Raw genomic sequence first — 20,282 nt, 5'->3', positions numbered from 1 at the left:
GGCCAATAGGCTACAAAAGGCAGCTATTCAGCCAAGATGAAAATTTTGAGGTACAAATATCACAAGTGGCTGAAATAATTTGTTTCTCCTGTGACAAACTGCTGTGCCAAAGTAGGCACGTTGGGTTACTGTCCTTAACAATATAACAGTATTGCCACAAAGCCATCCCAACGTAATTTTGTGTTTTAACAGATATGCTAAAAACATGTTGAAGAACGAAACTTCACGAATCTAATAGCAATGGTCCGAAATTTTGGGACTCCGCACTTTTATAGCACACTATCTTGTAATGATCTGCACTGGCCGGACGTCATTTTTTTTCTTGGCAGTCGTGTTTTTTAATTTATAACAGATTTAAAACTTGTTTTTTAATGCTAACATGCAAGGCAATTAAATATTATTAATAATAATAATATTAATAATAATAATAATAATAATATTTAAATATTAAAAAAGAAATTAATTATTAATGAATTTCTCCATTTTTACCATAGTGTAAATTTTTTTACCGTAATGGTAAATATCAGTAAAACTGGTAAAATAAAAATGCTGTTATTTTTTTCTTGGTAGGAAAAAAAACCGTTCTAAAATTTAAAAAAAAAAAAACGGTTACAGAATTATTTAGAATTTTAAAAGTTTATTTTTGTTTATACTTTCTTTTTCCTGTTTAGTCTCCGGTAACTACCGTTTAGATAATTCTTCAGAGGATGAATGAGGATGATATGTATGAGTGTAAATGAAGTTATTTTTGTTTATACTACTTTGTTTTGGCTTTTATTTTTTTACCTTATAAATCATTTTTAGAAAATATCGAGAGTTTTTTTAAAAATAATGAATGCATTTCAGAATTTAGTTTCTCAAAATCTAGTAAACTTTCTTTTTCTAACTTTAATATTTATTTTTGTGATGAACACTAAATTCCTTCTTCGTCAGCTATTAAAAGATAATTTTCAAAAGATATGTTGAATAAAAAATTAATTTCTTTTGTTTAAATCAGTTTGTAAATTAAATTTTATTAATGTAATGTCAAGGTCATATAAGAACAATTCTTATCCTTAAATTAGAATACCACTAAAAGACCAAAAATATAAAAATAATTACATAATGGCTTCTTAAAAAGGTATTAAAGAAAAAAAATCATGATCGAGTTGATTCATATACTCAGCACGCAAATAAATAAATGCTATCCTTATAGTATCAAAATTAGGAACCAGATCACGAAAAACTATTCTTTATTTTAAAATCAGCTTTAAGGAAGGAGGGGATTTTCATTTTTGTTTTAAATGTACGTCCAGTCCCATAATCTATACCACACGTAGGCATTTTTTAAATCTTTTATACAATTATAAGATTTTAGAGAGAAATTTTTTAACGAAAAATTAATTTGTCTAGAGGATAATTTGAATATATTTTTCATACTCTATTTTACTGCCTTGGTTTGTTATGTTGTAATGGCATATAACCTAATGTCTGTGTAACATTGAAATTATTTTTGCTCAAAAACCAAGAGTGAGCCTTAGCTTACGCACACTCTTGGTTTTTAAGAATTTCTTTACTACCAAGTAAAGAAAATCTTAAAAACTAATACCGATAACGTAAAAGAAAAAAAAGATTCTTTACTTTCTATTCAGTTCACAAATAAAAAATGTTATCTAATTTTCAAGATTATGTCAATTTTTTTTTTCATTTCAAAAGTAAAACCATAAATATATATATATATATATACATACATACATACATGCGCGCGCGCGTGTGTAAAAATAAAGTTGATGCAAGCGTAGGAGGGACTTAGCCTTTCTCCTAGAGTCAATGAACGATTTTTTCTCCTGGAATTTTTTGTGAAAGTTTTATAAAAGGATAGAGGTAGGCGCACTTAAAATTCTTACTATTATCTTGATCTAGAGGTAATTTAGTAAAAAAATTACTAGCTAATTTATTTTAAAAACTATTTGTATTAGAGAGAAATATATTTGAAAAAATTCTTACACCATCTTATCAAAAGATAAAATAAGAATTTTCGAATTCTAATTTTTTTAAACAATTTAAATTAAAAATAAATGTAAAAAGATGTTGTTAGAATATGTGAGAATACAGACTTCCTAAGGGAAAAGATAATTACTTTTCTAAATTTTTAGAACGCAGTGCATGTTTACTCCCTTTCATTTTTCCCATTAATATTTTTCTTTAATATTCAATAATGTTATTTTAAAAACCTCGGGAGAAGAGGTAGGTTTTAATACAGTAGGAAAAGCATACGTTAGCAAAAAGGTTAGCGAATTTTTGAATTAATAATAAAGATTAAAATAACTTTTTCACTGTTTCGTATGGATATCATGCATGTAAAAAATTTAAAGTATAAGAAACAATAATAAGAGTTTCATTTTCTGAGAGTAATGATATTAATTTTACAGTCGGTCTTTTTGGTGAACAAAATGATAGTCTTGCTTATAAGGTTGAAAATCACTACGTTTTTGAGTGCTTGGCATGCCGATACCGAACAGGATACTTGTATCAGCAGGATACTTGACTTCAAGAAGGGAACGAGTAACTACTTCACGAGAGTGAACACATCATCTTCATGGAAAGTATTACCTTCCGAAGGAACGTCGGCAGAGCTTTCCGTTGGGAGATTGGAGTTTCTTTAACCAGAAGATTAGTAGGTACATTACTTAACAAGGAATTTTTACTGAATACTGAAGAGCTAGCCACAAAGACCTTCCATATTTTAAGTTTTCTGTCACTTGATTGATTTGATTCCTTCACCAACTCATTTTTGTTTTGTGCTAATCTCAGGATATTTATTACATATTAAATTCATGTTTATTTATCATACACGTTTCAGTCTTTGTCTTTCTACAGTTTTACGTGCTACACATGCCCTTATTACCAAATTACTTAAACCTGAATGCCTTAATATCTGATCAATTAATGTAGTCCCTTTACAAGAATCTCCAACAAATTTCTTATGTCACTTTTTCATTTAACAACTATTTATCTTTAATTTCGTTCAAACCTCTTATTTTTCAGCATCTTCCTATATTATTACTTCAAAAAACTCTTTTCTCTCCTTTTTGTTTTTTCCTTTTATCGGTATCTCATCGCTAAGCTTTATGCTCCACAAAATTATTTTCACAAAGTTTCTGTTTCTTATGTTCATATTTGATATTAGAATTGATTACTCTTTGAAAGCTTACCTTGATGTGGCAGACTAATTTTGATGTCTACTATATGTTAATCCTTTTACAATTAAACATTAATTTTTTGGCCAAATTTCACTACGTTTGTTTTATTCTTATTTATTTTTGACCTAGATTTCACTCTTTGAAACAAATTCATTATCACCTAAAATTTCTACTGACTTACTTTTGATTTATGTTAAAAGAAGTATGTCATCAGCGGAATATGTTTATTTTATCTTCTCAGGTGGTTACTTGTTAACAAGGCACATTTCAGTCTTCCTCATTCCTTATTAAATGAGTGTTTACCTTTCTTCATTTTCTACTCTTATGACTACCACACTGCAATGAATGTAGGCTTCCATAAAAAAATTCCTCACCGTTTGTAAAATTAAATGCATAATTATGGAAATATTCAACCGAATTTCAAATCCCTCAGTCAGGTACCATTCAAGGTACAATCTAGACATAATCAGAAGAGTCGTTTTTGAGTAATCTGCCAATACTTATATGCCAAGATAAAGGAATAATTAATTATCTTTTTCAGTTTTTTTATGATACTTTTTTTATAATTGAATGTTCACTCTAAACGATGTACTAATGTAACTTAAATTATTTTATCTTATTTTATTTATTTTTCTACAAGTTGCAGCATTAAAATATAAATAAATAAATTAAATTATTGTAAGAATACAAGCCTGGGCGATTACACGTTCTCGCATATAATATTTTACATCACCGAATTACTTGCTACGTTAAAAATATGAATTTCATGTACCGAGTTAAAACAGAATCTCTTCGTTATTTTCCCCTTTTTATTTATAATGTTTTGCGAGACACGGTAATTTTAGTTAACATCAGAGAGAGGAGGTGTTTTGTGAATATGTATGATGCGACAGTTATACGTTTCCATTTCAAAGAACACGCTCATTTCTATTGTGTCGTATTAGTTTCACAAACGACCGTATTCTTTATGCCCAGTCGAACGTAATAATATCAAAGTACGAGCAAACCGTATCCCGTCCCGTACCCTTCCTTCTGCTGTATACAGTATATTACAAATGAATAATATTTCGTCGAGACGCGCACGGTAACAGGAAGCACAACAAGTGTCACCATGGCGACCGCAGTATGAGGTGCGATTCACATCGATTAGGGAACGATACCGGTATACAGCAGTCTGTGTCAGATAAATAGATAGACGTAGTAAGTGGTCACCTCGCTAACTCATCTTATAGCTCATCAAACAAATTTATACCATCTTTTAAACTAATAAAATTATTCAACTGTCTGTCCTTACACTCAAACTCTTTTTTTTATATTTTTAAAAGTTTTAGTCTTATCAGTGCAATATGATTATTAATGGTTTTTCATCGTTTCTATAATTTTTTTGCCTTTGAAACATAATAACCAATGATTAGATTTAACTGAAATTTTTACCATTATAAAGCTGGATTATTAGAATAAACGATATATTTGATAATATTCTTTAAATATCGTTGGAAGAAAGTATTCTACACAACACATTAAAAAATAACTTTCTCTGATTAAATCCCTTATTTTAAACCTTATAAAGTGTGTAATAGAAACCCACATAAATACAACCAAAAGTAAAATATTCCCGGTCTCCATGGTTGATTTAGGTCTCAGCCTTTCACCCGGAGGTCCTGGTTCGAATCACGGTCAAGTATTTTTCATACGCTGCAGATTTTCATTCGAGCTAAATGATCACAGCAGCCGATGCTCGTACATCTCATTAAAAAAACCCATATATTTTACAACAATTTTTGCCACTCCTCTCAAGAAAAAAAAAAATATATATATTGTTTATTTATGGTCCCAGCTTGTGATAGTTAAACCAAAAGAATTTTGGTTTACGTATAGGAAAATGACATATTTTCCATTTTTTTTATTTGTTCAAAATATATATATTTCTTTTCCTGCCTACCGAAGTGTAAAATACTATAAAGGACATTTTCTAATTGTGGTTGAATCATTGTATGTGATATATTGGATCACAACAGAAAAGAGTACAATAATTTATTGCTTTAACCACTCGCCTCTTATTTGATTATGAAGCATGTAAAACAACTGAGAGGCAAAAAGCATGAGTTTATTTCTTAAAAGGTCTGGGGTGCAATACTCTGTAAATAGATGGTGTTTGTGTGTTATTAGAAAAACAGTTTTTATTGAAAACTCACTGCAACAGATAATAGAATAATCATTAAGTCTGGTGCGGTGAATATTATACGTGACACTGACAAAATCAAATTTTTATGAAAATTAGACAAGAGAATTGGGTAATTCATGATTGCTATCTTGACTTACATTCATTTTTATGAAAATAGTTTTTTTCAGAAAACTATTGAATTCTATTAGTAAAGACTGTTGTAAGTATAAATTTTCGTCTTGTCAATCCCATCTTTGATTTTTTAGCAACACCAAAAATTGAATAAAAAACAGCTGAAAAAATCGCGGCGCATCCCCTTTGCAATTATTACTTGGAAAATGTCTCGACCTCAGTATGATTTAGTAAAACTTTACCAGGATTCTTTTAAAGGATATTAGTTTTATGAAATAAATCAGAAATATCTTTCCTCAAATCCTGTCTCCAAAAAAAAATTCTAAATGTCTGGATTTCTTCTCAAATTTTTGAAGAAATACTTACTTAGAGCTAATACAGGTGCCTGTTCTAATGACAGTTGGTCGGACTGAATCTATATTAGGAGCAGTTCTTTTTTGGGAGAACAGGATTCTTGTTTGAAGAAATCTGTTAAATTTTTAAAGTATTTTTAACATTCCTTTTCATTAGTTAAGAAATTTAACAAAATGTCAGTACCAATTTTCAAATCTATCACAGAGAGAAGGAATAAATTTTAACAACAATCAAATACTGGGAAAGTTAACAATTACTTTCCCAATTTTTAAAATTATAAGTGGGAGTTCGTTTCTTCTACTTTAAAAAATTGTTTTAACTATTTGTTCCATAGATGAATTCTATATTAGGAATTTTTAAAATTCAAATTTTCCAAAAAAATTAGGTTGATATTTAAGTTATTTTCTGTTCTAAAATGGAATTATAAAACATTATTTTTGCAAATCACAGCTAACTTCTGTCTGTTATGTCGAGATAGTCTTTCTTAGTTAATTATAAATAATTTGCATTTTATTTTGTCACTTAATCACTGACATAATCTTTATATATATATGAGTAGTGTAAAAATGCCGGTTCTGGGACAAGCGTCATCAATGACGCCATCAAAAAAATCAATGACGTCATCCCCCCCCCGCCCCCTCTGACGTCATCCAAAAAAAAAAAATTGACCTTTGACCCGAAAAAAAAAAAAAAAAAAAAAAAAAAATCAATGACGTCAAAAAAAAAAAAAAAAAAAAAAAAATTCAAAAAAAAAATCAATGACATCATCAAAAAAAAAAAAAAAAAAAAAAAAAAAAAAAAAAATTTCAAAAAAAAAAAAAAAAAAAATTCAAAAAAAAAAAAAAAAAAATTTCAAAAAAAAAAAAATGTGCTTACTTCGGCATAAAAAATGTACACGTGCTTGCTGACTTTGCATTAACCTTGTTTACTAGTTTGAAAGTCAACCGATAATGCATTTGCGTCAATTGGTGATAGCATTGTTATTTTCAAAGTTATCTCAATGATAATGATAGCCGATACATATAAATACCCGCCAAAAATTTAACGGATTCATACTACGTTTTGCTGTTACTGTTACGTTTTGCTGCTACTATTATATTATCATCTTTATCATCTTTATTTAAAGAGGTAAGTGAAATAATATTTAAATGTAAAATTATTCGCTTAAATATAATTCTATTTCATATTTATTTAATAATTATTTTTCCAGCCAATATTTAAATGTAAAATAATTCTGTTCCAGTTTATGTATTTAAAATCAATTCTTGTACATCTAGTTCATAAAATTAAAATAAATAGTAATGCAACTGTTTTCTTTGCAGATTAATTAAAATTAAATAATTCAAAACATATTGGTGCTAAGATTGGAAAACTGGCGTTTTGTATTGGATTATATCAATATTTTCGTCACCTTTATAAAACAGTAAGTTTTTTCTTAGAAGTAATATATTATTACATATTTTTTTATTATTTTTCTTATAAGTTATATATTATTACATATTTTTCGTTATTTTTGTTAGAGTACAATGAAAATATTTCTTTGTAGATGTCCGAAGAAATGTTTCCAGTAAATGATGCGCAATTAGAACAGGTTGTTTACGATGTTTTACAAGAAGATGATGAATTAGAGGGAACTCCTAATCAGCGGCTGCAGTTATTAATACCGCGAAGGTTGGTGTATGGGGAAGTCGACGACCAACAACATCATCCTTTATTAGATGACGGCAACGATAACCTCATAGCAGAGGCTGCTGCTGATGTTGAAAATAATGAAAGTGAAGAAAGCACAGTAGTAACAACATCATTCATCCTCGAAAACCGTGTTAGATTTACAAAGGCAAATATTATTTTTTTATTTGATAAAAAGAAATATATTTTTAGTTTTACAGAGAAACTAATAGGTCTTTCTTTCAATTTCAGTTTCATAATGAACAAGAGGCTTATTTTGGACTTAGGCGTTGTCTAAATGCAAAAGAAGAAGGAGAATATAAAATGAAAATAAATATTGAAAATATACCGATGAAAGAGGTAATCAACTGTGGAGTAATGATTTGTTCAACAAAAAATTCTTTATTAATAAAAGGTGGAGGATTTATGCACAAAATAAAAAATGGTTCTGTTCTACATAAAATGTTAAATAAAGGTTTTGCAAAATCGCAAAGGAAACCTGATAAAAATAGTTTTCCTATTAGACTTAGTGAAACAATTGCTTTAAACGATCGAGAAGCAATAACATGCCAATTTTGTAAAATAAATGTAATTAAATTTATTACTATTCCATGTGCACATCCAATATGTTTTAGATGTAAGTTATTATATTTTAAAAAAGTACCTGTCGAATGTAATTTATGTAATACTTTAATTATAGCATTGAATAAATGTTTCTAAGCTTAATTTAAATTGATTTATTATATTTTCCTTTTTGCAGTCGAATGAATCAGCGATTATAGAAGAAGGAGAATATATTATTTATCCATTTTCCAATAATATATCTAATATATTATTATGTATTGTGAAACATGAAGAAAATGAATTTGACGAAACCCAGGAGGGGGATATTGAAATAAATTCTTTATCAGAAGATGAGATAAAAGAAAAATATATTTGTCAAATTTGCTTTAGTAATTTAATAAAAGTAACTTTTGTTTTGTGTGGTCATTCCGTCTGCAAATTATGTAATGATCGTCTCGAAAGTAAACCTATAGTCGATGAAAAAAAATGTCCTTTCTGTAGAAGCCCAATACAATTAGTAATTGAAACAAAAGGTGGAAAAATAGTTTAAATAAAAAATTGAAATGACTGAAGCTATTACATGCTAGTTTTGTTTTTAGTATTAAATAATTGTTTTTAATTCTTATGTTAGTTTAAGTAACACTTTAATTTTAGTATTTAATAAATGTCTTTAACGTTATAGTATATTATATTTCCTTTTTGCAACCAAATGAATCAGTTGTTGTAGAAGAAGTAATCAACAGTCATAGAAGAAGAATATAATTATTCATTCGTGAAAAAGGTATGTTAATAATTTATTGAAAGGAATTTTTTAATTTTTTGTTCCTAATATTTTCTGTTTCTAATATTTTTTGTTTCTGTTTAAGATTGATGTCGCAGTTGCAAAAAGAGATTCTTAAGAGCTACTGTGAGAGGCTGAACATATTTAAAAAAGAACTAGAAGAAATTGAATTTGATATAAGACTATATGCTGTCAAAAGTGGAATCAGAAAAATAAATCTAGGAGATGTTTGTCCCGTTTGCGGCGCTCAGCAAAAGGATAAACACACTCCCATTCAGAATTATTAAAGAATGTGGATTAAATCGCTTCGATAATGATGGAATCGTTTCATGTAAGGAATGTAATTGGACTATAACCTCTGAAACTAATTTATTTCATTGCGGAATTGCACATAAAACATATGATGAAACTTGTAGTGTTGCTGAAGAATTATTCAATTGTTGTTTATTTTTTAAAGATAGCATAGTTTGTATTGACCTGATGATGAGTACTTTTAGTAATTGGCCAAGGCTTTTTCCAAAGGTTGAATTATTGTTGGAAGCAGGATTTTATTTCACCGGCGTGATGGATTCTGTGGCATGTATCGAATGTGGTCTTGAAATTTTTGAGTGGTTGGATAATGATAACCCGTTTAAGGAGCATCAAAAAGTTTCATATAATTGCAAAATGGTGAAAAATAAAATGAAAGGTGTGTTGTATTTTAGTAAACATTTTTATAAGTTTATCAGTAATATATAAGTATTTGTATAATTATTTTCTATTTGTTTGTTCTAGGTTAATTGCTGACGGAGTGTTGTGGAGAAATAATGGGTTCGTCTTCATCTGAAGAATATTTATCAATGATGGGAGAGAGTTCTTCCGACGAGACAGCTTGCGAATCTGAATCTGATATCACAAGCGATTCATGGATAATAGGATTTGTACCGGGAGGTCGAATAAAATCGATAAATCATTTAATAAATATTTTGAAGAAAACTTTCCCTTTATCAAGATTAGAAGTAATAAAGAAAGGAAAATATTTCGGTAATAAAACAGAAGTAGTAAAAATGAAAATACCGACAGTTATTGAATATGAATTTTTGCGAAACAAATTAATTGAGTGGGAATTTTATCTCGTTTATTATTTGTAAAATAATATGTTATCAAAACCAATGAATAAATAGATTTATAAATTGAAAAGAATTTTATTATTTTATCCTTATTTTTCACCTTAAATATATAAGTTAAAAACATCCAATTTAAATTTAGTTTATAATAAAATGATGAGTGTTAAACAAGGGATAGCAAGAGAGCTTCACAAGCAAGCTCGCAGAAATTTTTTGACAAGGTCTGTTGAACTTAAGGGTATAGACGATTTGTACCAAGCAGACTTAGTAGAGATGATACAATACTCAAGATTTAATAGGGGATATAAATATATTCTCACAATTATAAATTGTTTTTCAAAATTTGCTTTTGCTTTTCCATTGAAGAGTAAAAACGCAGATGAAGTTGTAATGGTCCTTAAACCCATATTTCATAAACATAAAATGAAGCATTTTCAAACCGATGATGGAAAAGAATGGTTTAATTCAAAATTGAGATCGTTATTACTAAAATTCAATATAAATCATTATTCAACTTTTTCCGATAAAAAGGCATCAATAGTGGAGCGGTTCAATAGAACTCTCAAGACTAATATGTGGCGTAAATTTACCGAACAGGGTGATTACCGATGGGTAAGTATATTGGATGAAATAATTGAAAAATATAACAATAGGGTGCATAGAACTACTGGTTTTAAACCTAAAGATGTTTCTTATAAAAACGAACGCGAAGTGTTGTTAAATATATTAAAGCTAGCAAAAAAACGTCATCAGCATACGACCACGATTAAATTTAATGTTGGTGATCAGGTAAGGATAAGTAAGTATAAAAAGATATTTGCGAAAGGATATCTTCCGAATTGGACTAATGAAGTTTTTACAATTTTCAAGATAAAACAAACACAACCTATAACGTACATTCTTAAAGATGGGAAAGGGGAAGTGTTAAAAGGAAGTTTCTATACGGAAGAACTTAGTAAAACCAAGTACGGCAACGTTTATTTGGTTGAAAAAGTATTAAAAAAACGCGGTGATAAATTATTAGTTCGCTGGTTGGGATTTGATAAGAAGGAGGACTCGTGGATAGATAAAAAGGATTTAATAAAATAAATTACACTTATGTAATTTATTCAGTAGCAGAGATGGATGCTGAAGAACAAGATCGGAAGCTAACAGTAATTAATTTTGACCGTTTAATAGGTGAGGTATCCGATTTAAATTCTATAAAAAGACATAGTCCTCTTCTTCCAGATAATATCAGATGCTTGGTTGTAGGTCCTTCAAATTCTGGTAAGACGAATGCAGTTTTCAATCTTTTATTTGACCCTAGCGGGTTAAGGTTCAGTAACATATATGTTTTTTCTAAATCATTGTACCAGCCTAAATACTTATTTTTAAAAAGTTTGTTGACTGATGTTGAAGGGATAGGTTACTATCCTTATAGTGATAACGATGTTATTGTGGCACCGGAAGAAACGGAACCGAATTCTATAATGATATTCGATGATGTAATATGCGAAAAACAAAATAACATAACAAAATATTTTACTATGGGACGGCATAATAACATTGATGTGTTTTATATGAGTCAAACATATAGTAAAATTCCTAAACAATTGGTCCGAGACAATGCGAATTTTCTCATGGTGTTTCGACAGGATGAAAGAAACCTGAGACATATATATCATGATCATGTTACACCGGATATATCATTTGAAAAGTTTAAAGAAATATGTAATGAGGCTTGGAACCGGATAAAAAATGGATTTTTAGTAATTGATAAGGAGAGAGATTTTGATAAAGGACGGTACAGATTTAATTTTGACATCTTTATCGGAAAGCCTGAAAAAAGCATACAAAAACGCGAAAGAGAGCTTGAAAAGAGCCTGAAAAAGCCTAAAAAAGCCTAAAAAAGCCTACAGGCTAACGTGCGCGCTTATGAAAAAGCCTAAAAAAGCCTACAGGCTAACGTGCGCGCTTATGAAAAAGCCTAAAAAAGCCTACAGGCTAACGTGCGCGCTTATGAAAAAGCCTAAAAAAGCCTACAGGCTAACGTGCGCGCTTATGAAAAAGCCTAAAAAAGCCTACAGGCTAACGTGCGCGCTTATGAAAAAGCCTAAAAAAGCCTACAGGCTAACGTGCGCGCTTATGAATCAACTTTAAATACTTCAACATACTTAAAGAAAGATAGTGAGTGCATGCAGTCAGATTAAACATAAATGTCTACTATGGAGGATCGTGAGCGTGTCACCGCGGAGATCGCGGAGATCCGCAGGAGTATTAAAAGAAAACATGGCGAATCGGTAAGAGGAAGATTCGAGTCCGATTTAAGACTTCAACAAGATTTCAAACCGCTTACTGAACCTCTGATTAAGATAGCAGAACAGTTCGGTTCTGAAGAGAGAGAAATGGGAAAACGGATAAAAAAAGAAATAGATTCAAAAGAACGTTCACTACCGAAAATCTCAGCTGAAGAGTTGCGTGAAAAAGAGGAGCGAGATTACCGAGATTTTGAAAAGAGGTTTGATATGGGTTCTATATTCGATCAATTAACTGAAGAAGATAGGATGAAACATAGTAAACGTTCTTTAGCAAATGATGAACCAGAACCTGAAATAAAAAGGTCGACTGCAAAATTACATAATAAGATGGATACTTCTAGTCCATTTCCTTTTCAGCTAGCTCAACCATCTGATAGGGTAGATGATGAAATGACCGGTATGAGACGTCGACAAAAGGCTAAAAGATTTCTTTCTTATTCGGCTCACCATCGAGCTGAAAAAGCCGAAGAAACCGAACAGTCACCTAGGATCGAACAAGAAGAGACTTATGAATCTCAACCCAGCATAGTACAAATGTTGAATACACCCGAAGGGAAAATGCAAATGAGCATGTCTCTCAAGACAAGCATGCGAGAAGGGTTAGCGCAGGAATTTATGCTTGACGCCATCAGAGATGTAGAAAACAACATGGATAACGTTTACGGTGTTCATTTTGAAGGAAACGAACTGAAGATTGGAGATTCATTAATCGATTTCGATAAGGAAAGTAACATCCTGATAAGAGAAGTGAAGTATCCTGCAAGCCGAGGTTTGTTCGAATTACTTTTCTGGAAAAAACCGAAGTTATTCACTGAAGAAGATTTGGAAGAATATAGGAAAATTTTAATCGCAACAAATGCGCACAGAAGAAATAATTCCGCTCTGGAACGGGTAAAGACTAATTCGGGATTTAAGTATGTGGAAGTAATAAGCAAGCTTTTTCCACCGTTCACCTCGAAAAAACGAGGTGAAGGTTTAGTACCATCTGCAATGACTTTGAATGAAAACCATAAAGTCGATTATGTTTATTTTGATGATCCTAACGAAATCTGTGAGAGGCTAAAACTATTGATCGCGTCAAAAAAGGCAGGTAATACCGCACATGATAATGAAATTGTATCGATAGTCGAGGAATTAAAAGAACGAGGACTAATAAAAGGAGAAGGCGCACTGTAAGTAAGTCATTTGAGATCATGCCAGTCAACAGGTTAGGACAGACAGAATTTGGTTCAAGAATCCCGTTTGGGATTACTGAAGAGGGTGATATCGACGCCCGCGAAAAAAAGATTTGCAATCTAGCATCAGCGGAATATTATGATGATGCTGTTAACATGGACGATTGCATATATTTAATCGAGCAATATGCCTCTGATCACGATTTTTTAGCGTGTGAAGAACAAACACATTTTAAAGTGGTAGATTTCAAAGGAGCTCGTGCCAAAAACGCCGCTCATCCAGATGATGAAAACGATTTGGTGACCATGAGATATGTACGGTTCCTTATTCAACAGAAATTCGATGAGATCATCGCTAAAATAGAAAATATGATAGGAAAAGAAATAGAAAATCCTTTAAGAAGTAAAAATACTAATGACCCCATTGTTCGTCAGCGATTAGAGGAAAGTATTTCTCGATTGAAAAGCGAGGTTCAGAAAGATGCGGTAACTCAAACTGAAAAAGAATCTGATTTAAATACGGATGCATTGACCGAAGACTTTTAGTTGGGGATAAAATGAAGAGCACGAACAAGTGTAACGTTAGTTGTAAAACAGGAAACGGATTGATAAGTTCGATCGAAAGTCTTCCGGGTAAAACTTTCGGTATTGCACGTAACGTAGTAGGAACAGTTCTCAATCGGGCTGTAGATCTTCTTCCTTTCGAGGCTCACATACCCGGTTACCAATATTGCGGACCCGGAACAAAACTAAAACAAAGATTGGAAAGAGGCGATCTTGGTATAAATCCACTCGATAAAGCTTGTAAGGCGCATGATATAGCGTATAGTATCTACAACGATTCTCGGCGAAGAGCACAAGCTGATAAAGAGTTAGCGGAAAGAGCTTGGCAAAGGGTATCCGCGCCCGATTCCAGCATTGCAGAGAAGGCTGCTGCGTGGGCTGTAACAAACGCTATGAAAATAAAGAGTAAATTCGGCGGAAGATTGAAGAAAGCTTCAGTCAGAGGTGTGCGAAAAAAAACTATAAGAAAAAAGGGGAAAGGTGCTTATCTTGAACCGTACCGATCTAAAACCGGATGCGGCGTAAAAAAACGCCGGTCTGCAGGTCGCAGTCGTCGTCGTCGTCGTCGTCGTCGTCGTCAAGGCAGAAAAAAGCATTAAATTTACTACGCAAACTCCCCATTCATCCTTTATCAGATGTGGAGTTAATACGGTTTGCGCGAACAATTAATTTACCCCACTTCAGAGGTGTTTTCATGCGCGATACTTTACCAGCTAGAATAAATAAATTCGAATCGGGAATAGTGAACTTGGACAGTGTCCTCAATCCGGGTACGCATTGGGTTTGTTATAAAAAACGTAACGCGAACGTGTTTTATTTTGACAGTTACGGTAATTTACAGCCACCTAAAGAGCTAGTCCAATATCTTAAATCCAACAAAGAGAAAGTCAACATCCAGTATAATTTAGACCGCAGACAGGATTTTAATTCAGTTGTTTGCGGGCATCTATGTTTAAAGTTTCTGATATGTTCTGCCTAAACGGAAAATCTTCTATACTGTCTGCAGATTTTTTCCCTCCGATAGAACTCGGCGATGCCGCGTGGGAAATCGGCCTGATTGATTTTATGTCATATAATAACATTCAAAATGTAGAAAAAGAAAAAAATAATATGTTTTATTACGGTTACCATGGCAGTAAATCGATAAAGCTTCCGCCGGGGATGTATGAGATTGATGATTTGAAAGTTAAATTGAAACATGGGATGGGCAACTGCGATGAATCGAACGCGACTGACAATGATAAAGGTAAACAACGAAATCGCAATAAAAATGATGCAAAATGTTTGATTAAAATCTTAATCGAACCTACGACGATGCACTCGCGTTTATTTTGTACTGAAATAGTAGATTTTACAAAACCACATTCTATCCGTACTCTTTTGGGATTTGATGAAATGGTCCTACCAGCAAACTTCTGGCATACATCTCAGAAACCTGTTAGTATTTCATCTGTAAATGCAATACGTATAAGTTGTAACATCGCCCGCGGTTCATTTGTAGGCGGAGAAGAAGGTCATATCATTCACGAATTCTATCCCAGAGTTGGACGGGGATATAAGATAATTGAAGTACCGCACAGTGTCATTTATCTTCCGGTCAACACCAAGTCTATACGGAATATAACTGTGCAGGTTTATAATCAAAATTCAGAACTGATAAGTTTCGGTGGTGAAGAAGTGACGGTGAGACTGCATTTAAGACGAAGAAACGATGGTGCTGATTTTCGTTGATAAAGCAGAATATAAATTCCCTCCCATAGTCCCGTTAACGACTAGTCAACCTGCGAAGCTTAAACGGTTAACACGAGAAAACGTACGATTTTTGGAATCTTTAGGTTTTAAAGTATTACAACAATGAGCGGACAGATCATAGACGTTGATACTGCGAACGCGGTATTTGATGAAAGCATTACGGGTAAAGAATTTCATACTCACTATCCTTATGCATCAACTACATTTAATAATAGTGATGAAATAAGAATTCCTGTCCAGCAACAGGATGTATATACGCTTCCGTGCGAAAGTTATTTACTCATCAACGGAACGTATAGTGATGCTAATGGAGTTTCAGATTCAACACTAAAACTATGCAACAATTTTGGCGCGTTTCTTTTCGATGAAATTCGTTATGAAATTGCAGGACAGGAGGTGGATAGGGTGAGAAATGTGGGGATAACTTCAACGATGAAAAATGCTCTATCACTGAGAAACTTCGAAAAAGATTCAATTTTTATGCATGGTTGGTCATCGGACGGTGTTGAAGATATCCAACCGGTCAACGGTGTATATATCGATGGTGAATCGGCAAAGTTTAAGGTATTACTTCCGCTGAAGATGCTCTTGGGCTTTTTTGAAGATTATAATAAGATACTGCTAAACGTTAAACAGGAACTCATTCTGCTTCGGGCTTCCACTAATAATAATGCTGTTGTCGTTCCAGCTGGAAAAACATTTACCTTCACAATAACGAAAATTAGTTGGAAAATACCATATGTTAACGTATCGGATGAAAAACGGTTATCACTTCTTAGACTGGTAGATAAGGATGAACCGATTTTGATGATGTTCCGAAAGTGGAACTTGTACGAATACCCAACTCTACCTATCAGTAAAGATGTAATTTGGACAGTTAAAACAACAACGCAGGTGGAAAAACCTCATTATGTTATCATTGGATTTCAAACATCGAGAAAAGGAGACGCAACAAAAAGAGCTTCGAATTTTGATACCATTTCACTTAATAACATACGCTTGTATCTGAATTCAGTATATTATCCTTATGAACACATTCAAGGAGATAACATTATATTATACGAAATGTTTAAGAGTTTCTATAGATCTTATTATAACAGGAATTCAGCGGCCGCGTTAATTACCCCATCCAAGTACTATGCTATGCCATTAATCTTTATAGATTGTTCAAAACAAAACGATACTTTGAAAACTGGCGCGGTCGATATTAAAATCGAGATACAAACTTCTACCAACATTCCCGACAACACAACAGCCTATTGTTTGATGATAAGTGATTGCATAATGCAATATTCTCCTTTAACTGGCACAGTCAAAAACGTTTCCTAACCAGTTTAGTCTGTTAGTCGGTAAAGTCAACATGTCTGTCTTTATATCAGACTTTACTTTTTTTCGTTTACCCAACGCTGATGTCTACATTAAAGAATTAGTTTTAATTTCTTTGGATGGGCTCCGATTCGAGCAATATCTATTCAAGCCACCTTTTGACTACTATGATATTTCATCTCAAACTACAAGAGTTGCAATACAAAACTTTCAGAAACAAATCGGATTCAATTGGAATTCGGGTTTTATTGAACACTTGAGGTTATCAACCATTTTTGAAAATTTAGCACCAATGTGTACTATATATGTAAAGTGCAAAGAAAAGAAAAAAGTGTTAGAACAAATACTAAACAATAAACGGAATATAATAAAAGACCTTGACGGTTACGATTGTCCTCCGATCGATTTATTCGGTTCTTCAATAAATAAAGTATGCCCTTTTGGTGAAAAACATAATTGCGCTATGAAAAAGGCTATATGGTTACACATGTGGTGGAGTGAACAAAGTAAATTTTATTATATGTTGGAAACGGTGGGAAATGCTATAGAAAAAGCAAAAGAGTGTTATTTAAACAGTCCCGGACGTAACGTTCTACGTCACCTTCCTAAGCAGGTTATTATCGACCTTTACGGAAGGTATGTTCCGCCTAAAATTTATGAGGATCTACCCAACTACATGCAACAAGATCCAGACATCAAGATTCATCAACTGTTTCCTGAAGATGAAAAAGACTGGAGTGAAGAATAATAAATTTTAATTTGAAATAAAAATGTATTTAAAATTTAACATCAAATAAAATATGTATTTGTATTTTGATTATTAAAGAACAATAAATAACTTAAAAAAGAAATAGTTGTTTTTATTTTAGGTTTAATTATCCCTTCTCCTCTAAACAATAAGATTTTGGAATGTATTTAAATGAAATGTTCCATTTGTTACGTTCAGTCTTTAAAACAGTGCAATAAGATGATTATCATATACTTCATAACGTTTTTTATCACAACAATTTCTATAAATGCAGATGAATTTGATTCTAATAAATTTCTATTGGACTATGGATATCTCAAAGGAGATAATGCAAGCTTAACTGATGAAAAAGCAGTAAAAGATGCCGTAAAACTGTTTCAAGAATCTTTTCATCTTCCGGTTAATGGGGAGTTAAATAGTAAGACCATCGCTCTCATGCGTGAGCCTCGATGCGGTGTACCAGATATTTTACCGTATGTAGTTTCAAGAATCATATGGAGAAAACCAGAACTGAAATGGCACTACCAACGAGCAACGGCTGAAAAGATGAAATTAGCTAACATAGCTTTTGATGAATGGGCAAAGCACACATCGTTAAGTTTCAAACATGATTATTACGGATATGATATCCTAATTTCTGACAAATATGGTATCCACACATGTGCCAAAAACGATAAAGTTCGATGCTCGAGCAAATTTGATGGACCTGGAGGTGTTTTGGCGCATGCGTTTTCTCCTAACACTGCTAACACACCCATAGAAATTCACATTGATGAAGAGGAGAATTGGAATTTTGATCCTGAAGGTAAAGAGGAAAAAGACAAAACCAACCTTCTGAGCACGTTGATGCATGAGATTGGTCACGCCTTAGGTGTTCGCCATTCTTTCAATAAAGATGCTCTCATGTACCCTTTACTAAACAAACGTTCAAATTTAAGCGAAGACGATATATTAGCCATTCAGTCGCTTTACGGCAGTAAAGCGATGACAACTACTGCTAAACCTGTTCAAACGACTAAATCTACTACTGTTCCTAAGTCTTCAGAGGTTATTACCGACGTGTGCGCAATAAAAGAAGATGATGAGAATAAAATTCATTACTTGCTAGTAAATGGTAAAGTTTATGTAATATTCAAAAAACAGTTATGGATAATAAATATTGCGAACAGCAGTAAATATGATAGCAAAAATTATTATAGACCACTTGAAATTACTGAACGATTAAAGTTTCTTTCTTTAGATACATTCAAAGGAATAGATGCGATGTACCAGAGACCGAACGGAGAAATAGTATTAATTGAAAATCATAAATTGTTTATGTTCAATCTTAATACTCAACAGTTGGTCATAGGCTATCCTAGGAATGTATGTTCACACTTTAACATCGGTCATCCTTGTACGATTAATGGTATCGTAAATACATATACTGGAAAAACTTATGTGATTTATAATGAAGATTTTGTGGGGGAGATAAATGAATGTTCATTCACTGTTGCTCGAACAGATCTTGTATCCAATCTGTTTCCTGGAATACCGGCAGATATAGATGGGGTTACTCGTTTTAACAACGGACTACTTTATTTTTTTAAGAATGGAAATTATTATGAGTATAATGAATTCTTCCAAAAAGTAATCAGATTTGGAACTAAAGATCATGAGCTTTTTGGTTTGCTATGTTACAGTAACAATATCTTAAAACAGTTCACTGAATTTATCAGTAAATTTCATGTTTATCCTAAAAAAGAAGTTTAAAAGGAATTGTGTGAATTTAGGATAAAGAAAGAATTATGGATAAGTTCATGTAAAAATTATATTTTTGATTGAAATTTGTAATCAAATTTTATTTAATAAATTAATTCAGAAAAATGTATTGTAACTTATTTTAATAAAAATAACTACCTTTTATCCTTTTTATAATTAGTTTTTAATGATAAAAAAGGTTGAAATAAAATAAAAACTGAAATAAACTTTGAAAAATTATTTATTTTTACAAAACATTTACTTTTGACTATAAAAAAATGCTGGATACATTTTATTAAATATAATAAAATACTAAATACATCTTTATTTAATATAATAAAATAATACATACATTAATTTAATTGAAACAATAAATATTTATTTAAAATATTAAATACATTTTAATTGATTATAATAAAATAAAACATACATTAATTTAATTGAATATAATAAAATAATAAATATATTTTAATTGAATATATTAAAATACTAAATACATTTTATATTGATTATAATAAAATAAAACATACATTAATTTAATTAAAACAATAAATATTTATTTAAAATATTATTGATAAAATTACCAATTTTTACTATATAATATAGAATTATATTGTTTACTAAATAAATAACTAAACCATTTATTCGATCTTTCTGTAAGAAAGTGAATCTTTACGGAATTGTTATGTTTTTTATTAATTAAAATTGATACAATGTTATTGAGAG

At 31.4% G+C, this 20,282-nt stretch overlaps 3 protein-coding genes across 4 annotated transcripts in view; 2 read left to right on the top strand and 1 right to left on the bottom strand.

The window, feature by feature from the left end:
- Positions 1-20,282, bottom strand: part of LOC142325780 (tyrosine-protein kinase Dnt-like) — a 509,730-nt gene that overhangs the window by 249,528 nt on the left and 239,920 nt on the right. The window lies entirely within an intron of this gene.
- LOC142325808 (uncharacterized) lies at positions 6,723-8,147 on the top strand. Its single transcript, XM_075367838.1, has 2 exons — positions 6,723-7,255; positions 7,379-8,147. The coding sequence occupies exon 2, from the start codon at positions 7,379-7,381 to the stop codon at positions 7,796-7,798; it is 420 nt and encodes a 139-aa protein (XP_075223953.1). The 5' UTR covers positions 6,723-7,255; the 3' UTR covers positions 7,799-8,147.
- On the top strand, positions 8,945-10,009 carry LOC142325797 (uncharacterized). The gene is made up of 2 exons (XM_075367829.1): positions 8,945-9,533; positions 9,620-10,009. Exons 1-2 carry the CDS (start codon positions 9,071-9,073, stop codon positions 9,622-9,624), a joined length of 468 nt encoding a protein of 155 aa, XP_075223944.1. The 5' UTR covers positions 8,945-9,070; the 3' UTR covers positions 9,625-10,009.

This window comes from Lycorma delicatula, chromosome 1 (genome assembly GCF_047948215.1).
Source record: "Lycorma delicatula isolate Av1 chromosome 1, ASM4794821v1, whole genome shotgun sequence".
In the NCBI taxonomy this organism is placed as follows: Eukaryota; Metazoa; Arthropoda; class Insecta; order Hemiptera; family Fulgoridae; genus Lycorma; species Lycorma delicatula.
The sequence above is the reverse complement of the archived record's forward strand: the minus strand, read 5'-3'. Positions and strand labels throughout refer to the sequence as shown.

What these genes read in the sequence shown, in the direction of transcription:
- LOC142325808 (XM_075367838.1), top strand. Translation starts at nt 7,379, where the DNA reads ATGTCCGAAGAAATGTTTCCAGTAAATGATGCGCAATTAGAACAGGTT.
- LOC142325797 (XM_075367829.1), top strand. Translation starts at nt 9,071, where the DNA reads ATGTTTGTCCCGTTTGCGGCGCTCAGCAAAAGGATAAACACACTCCCA.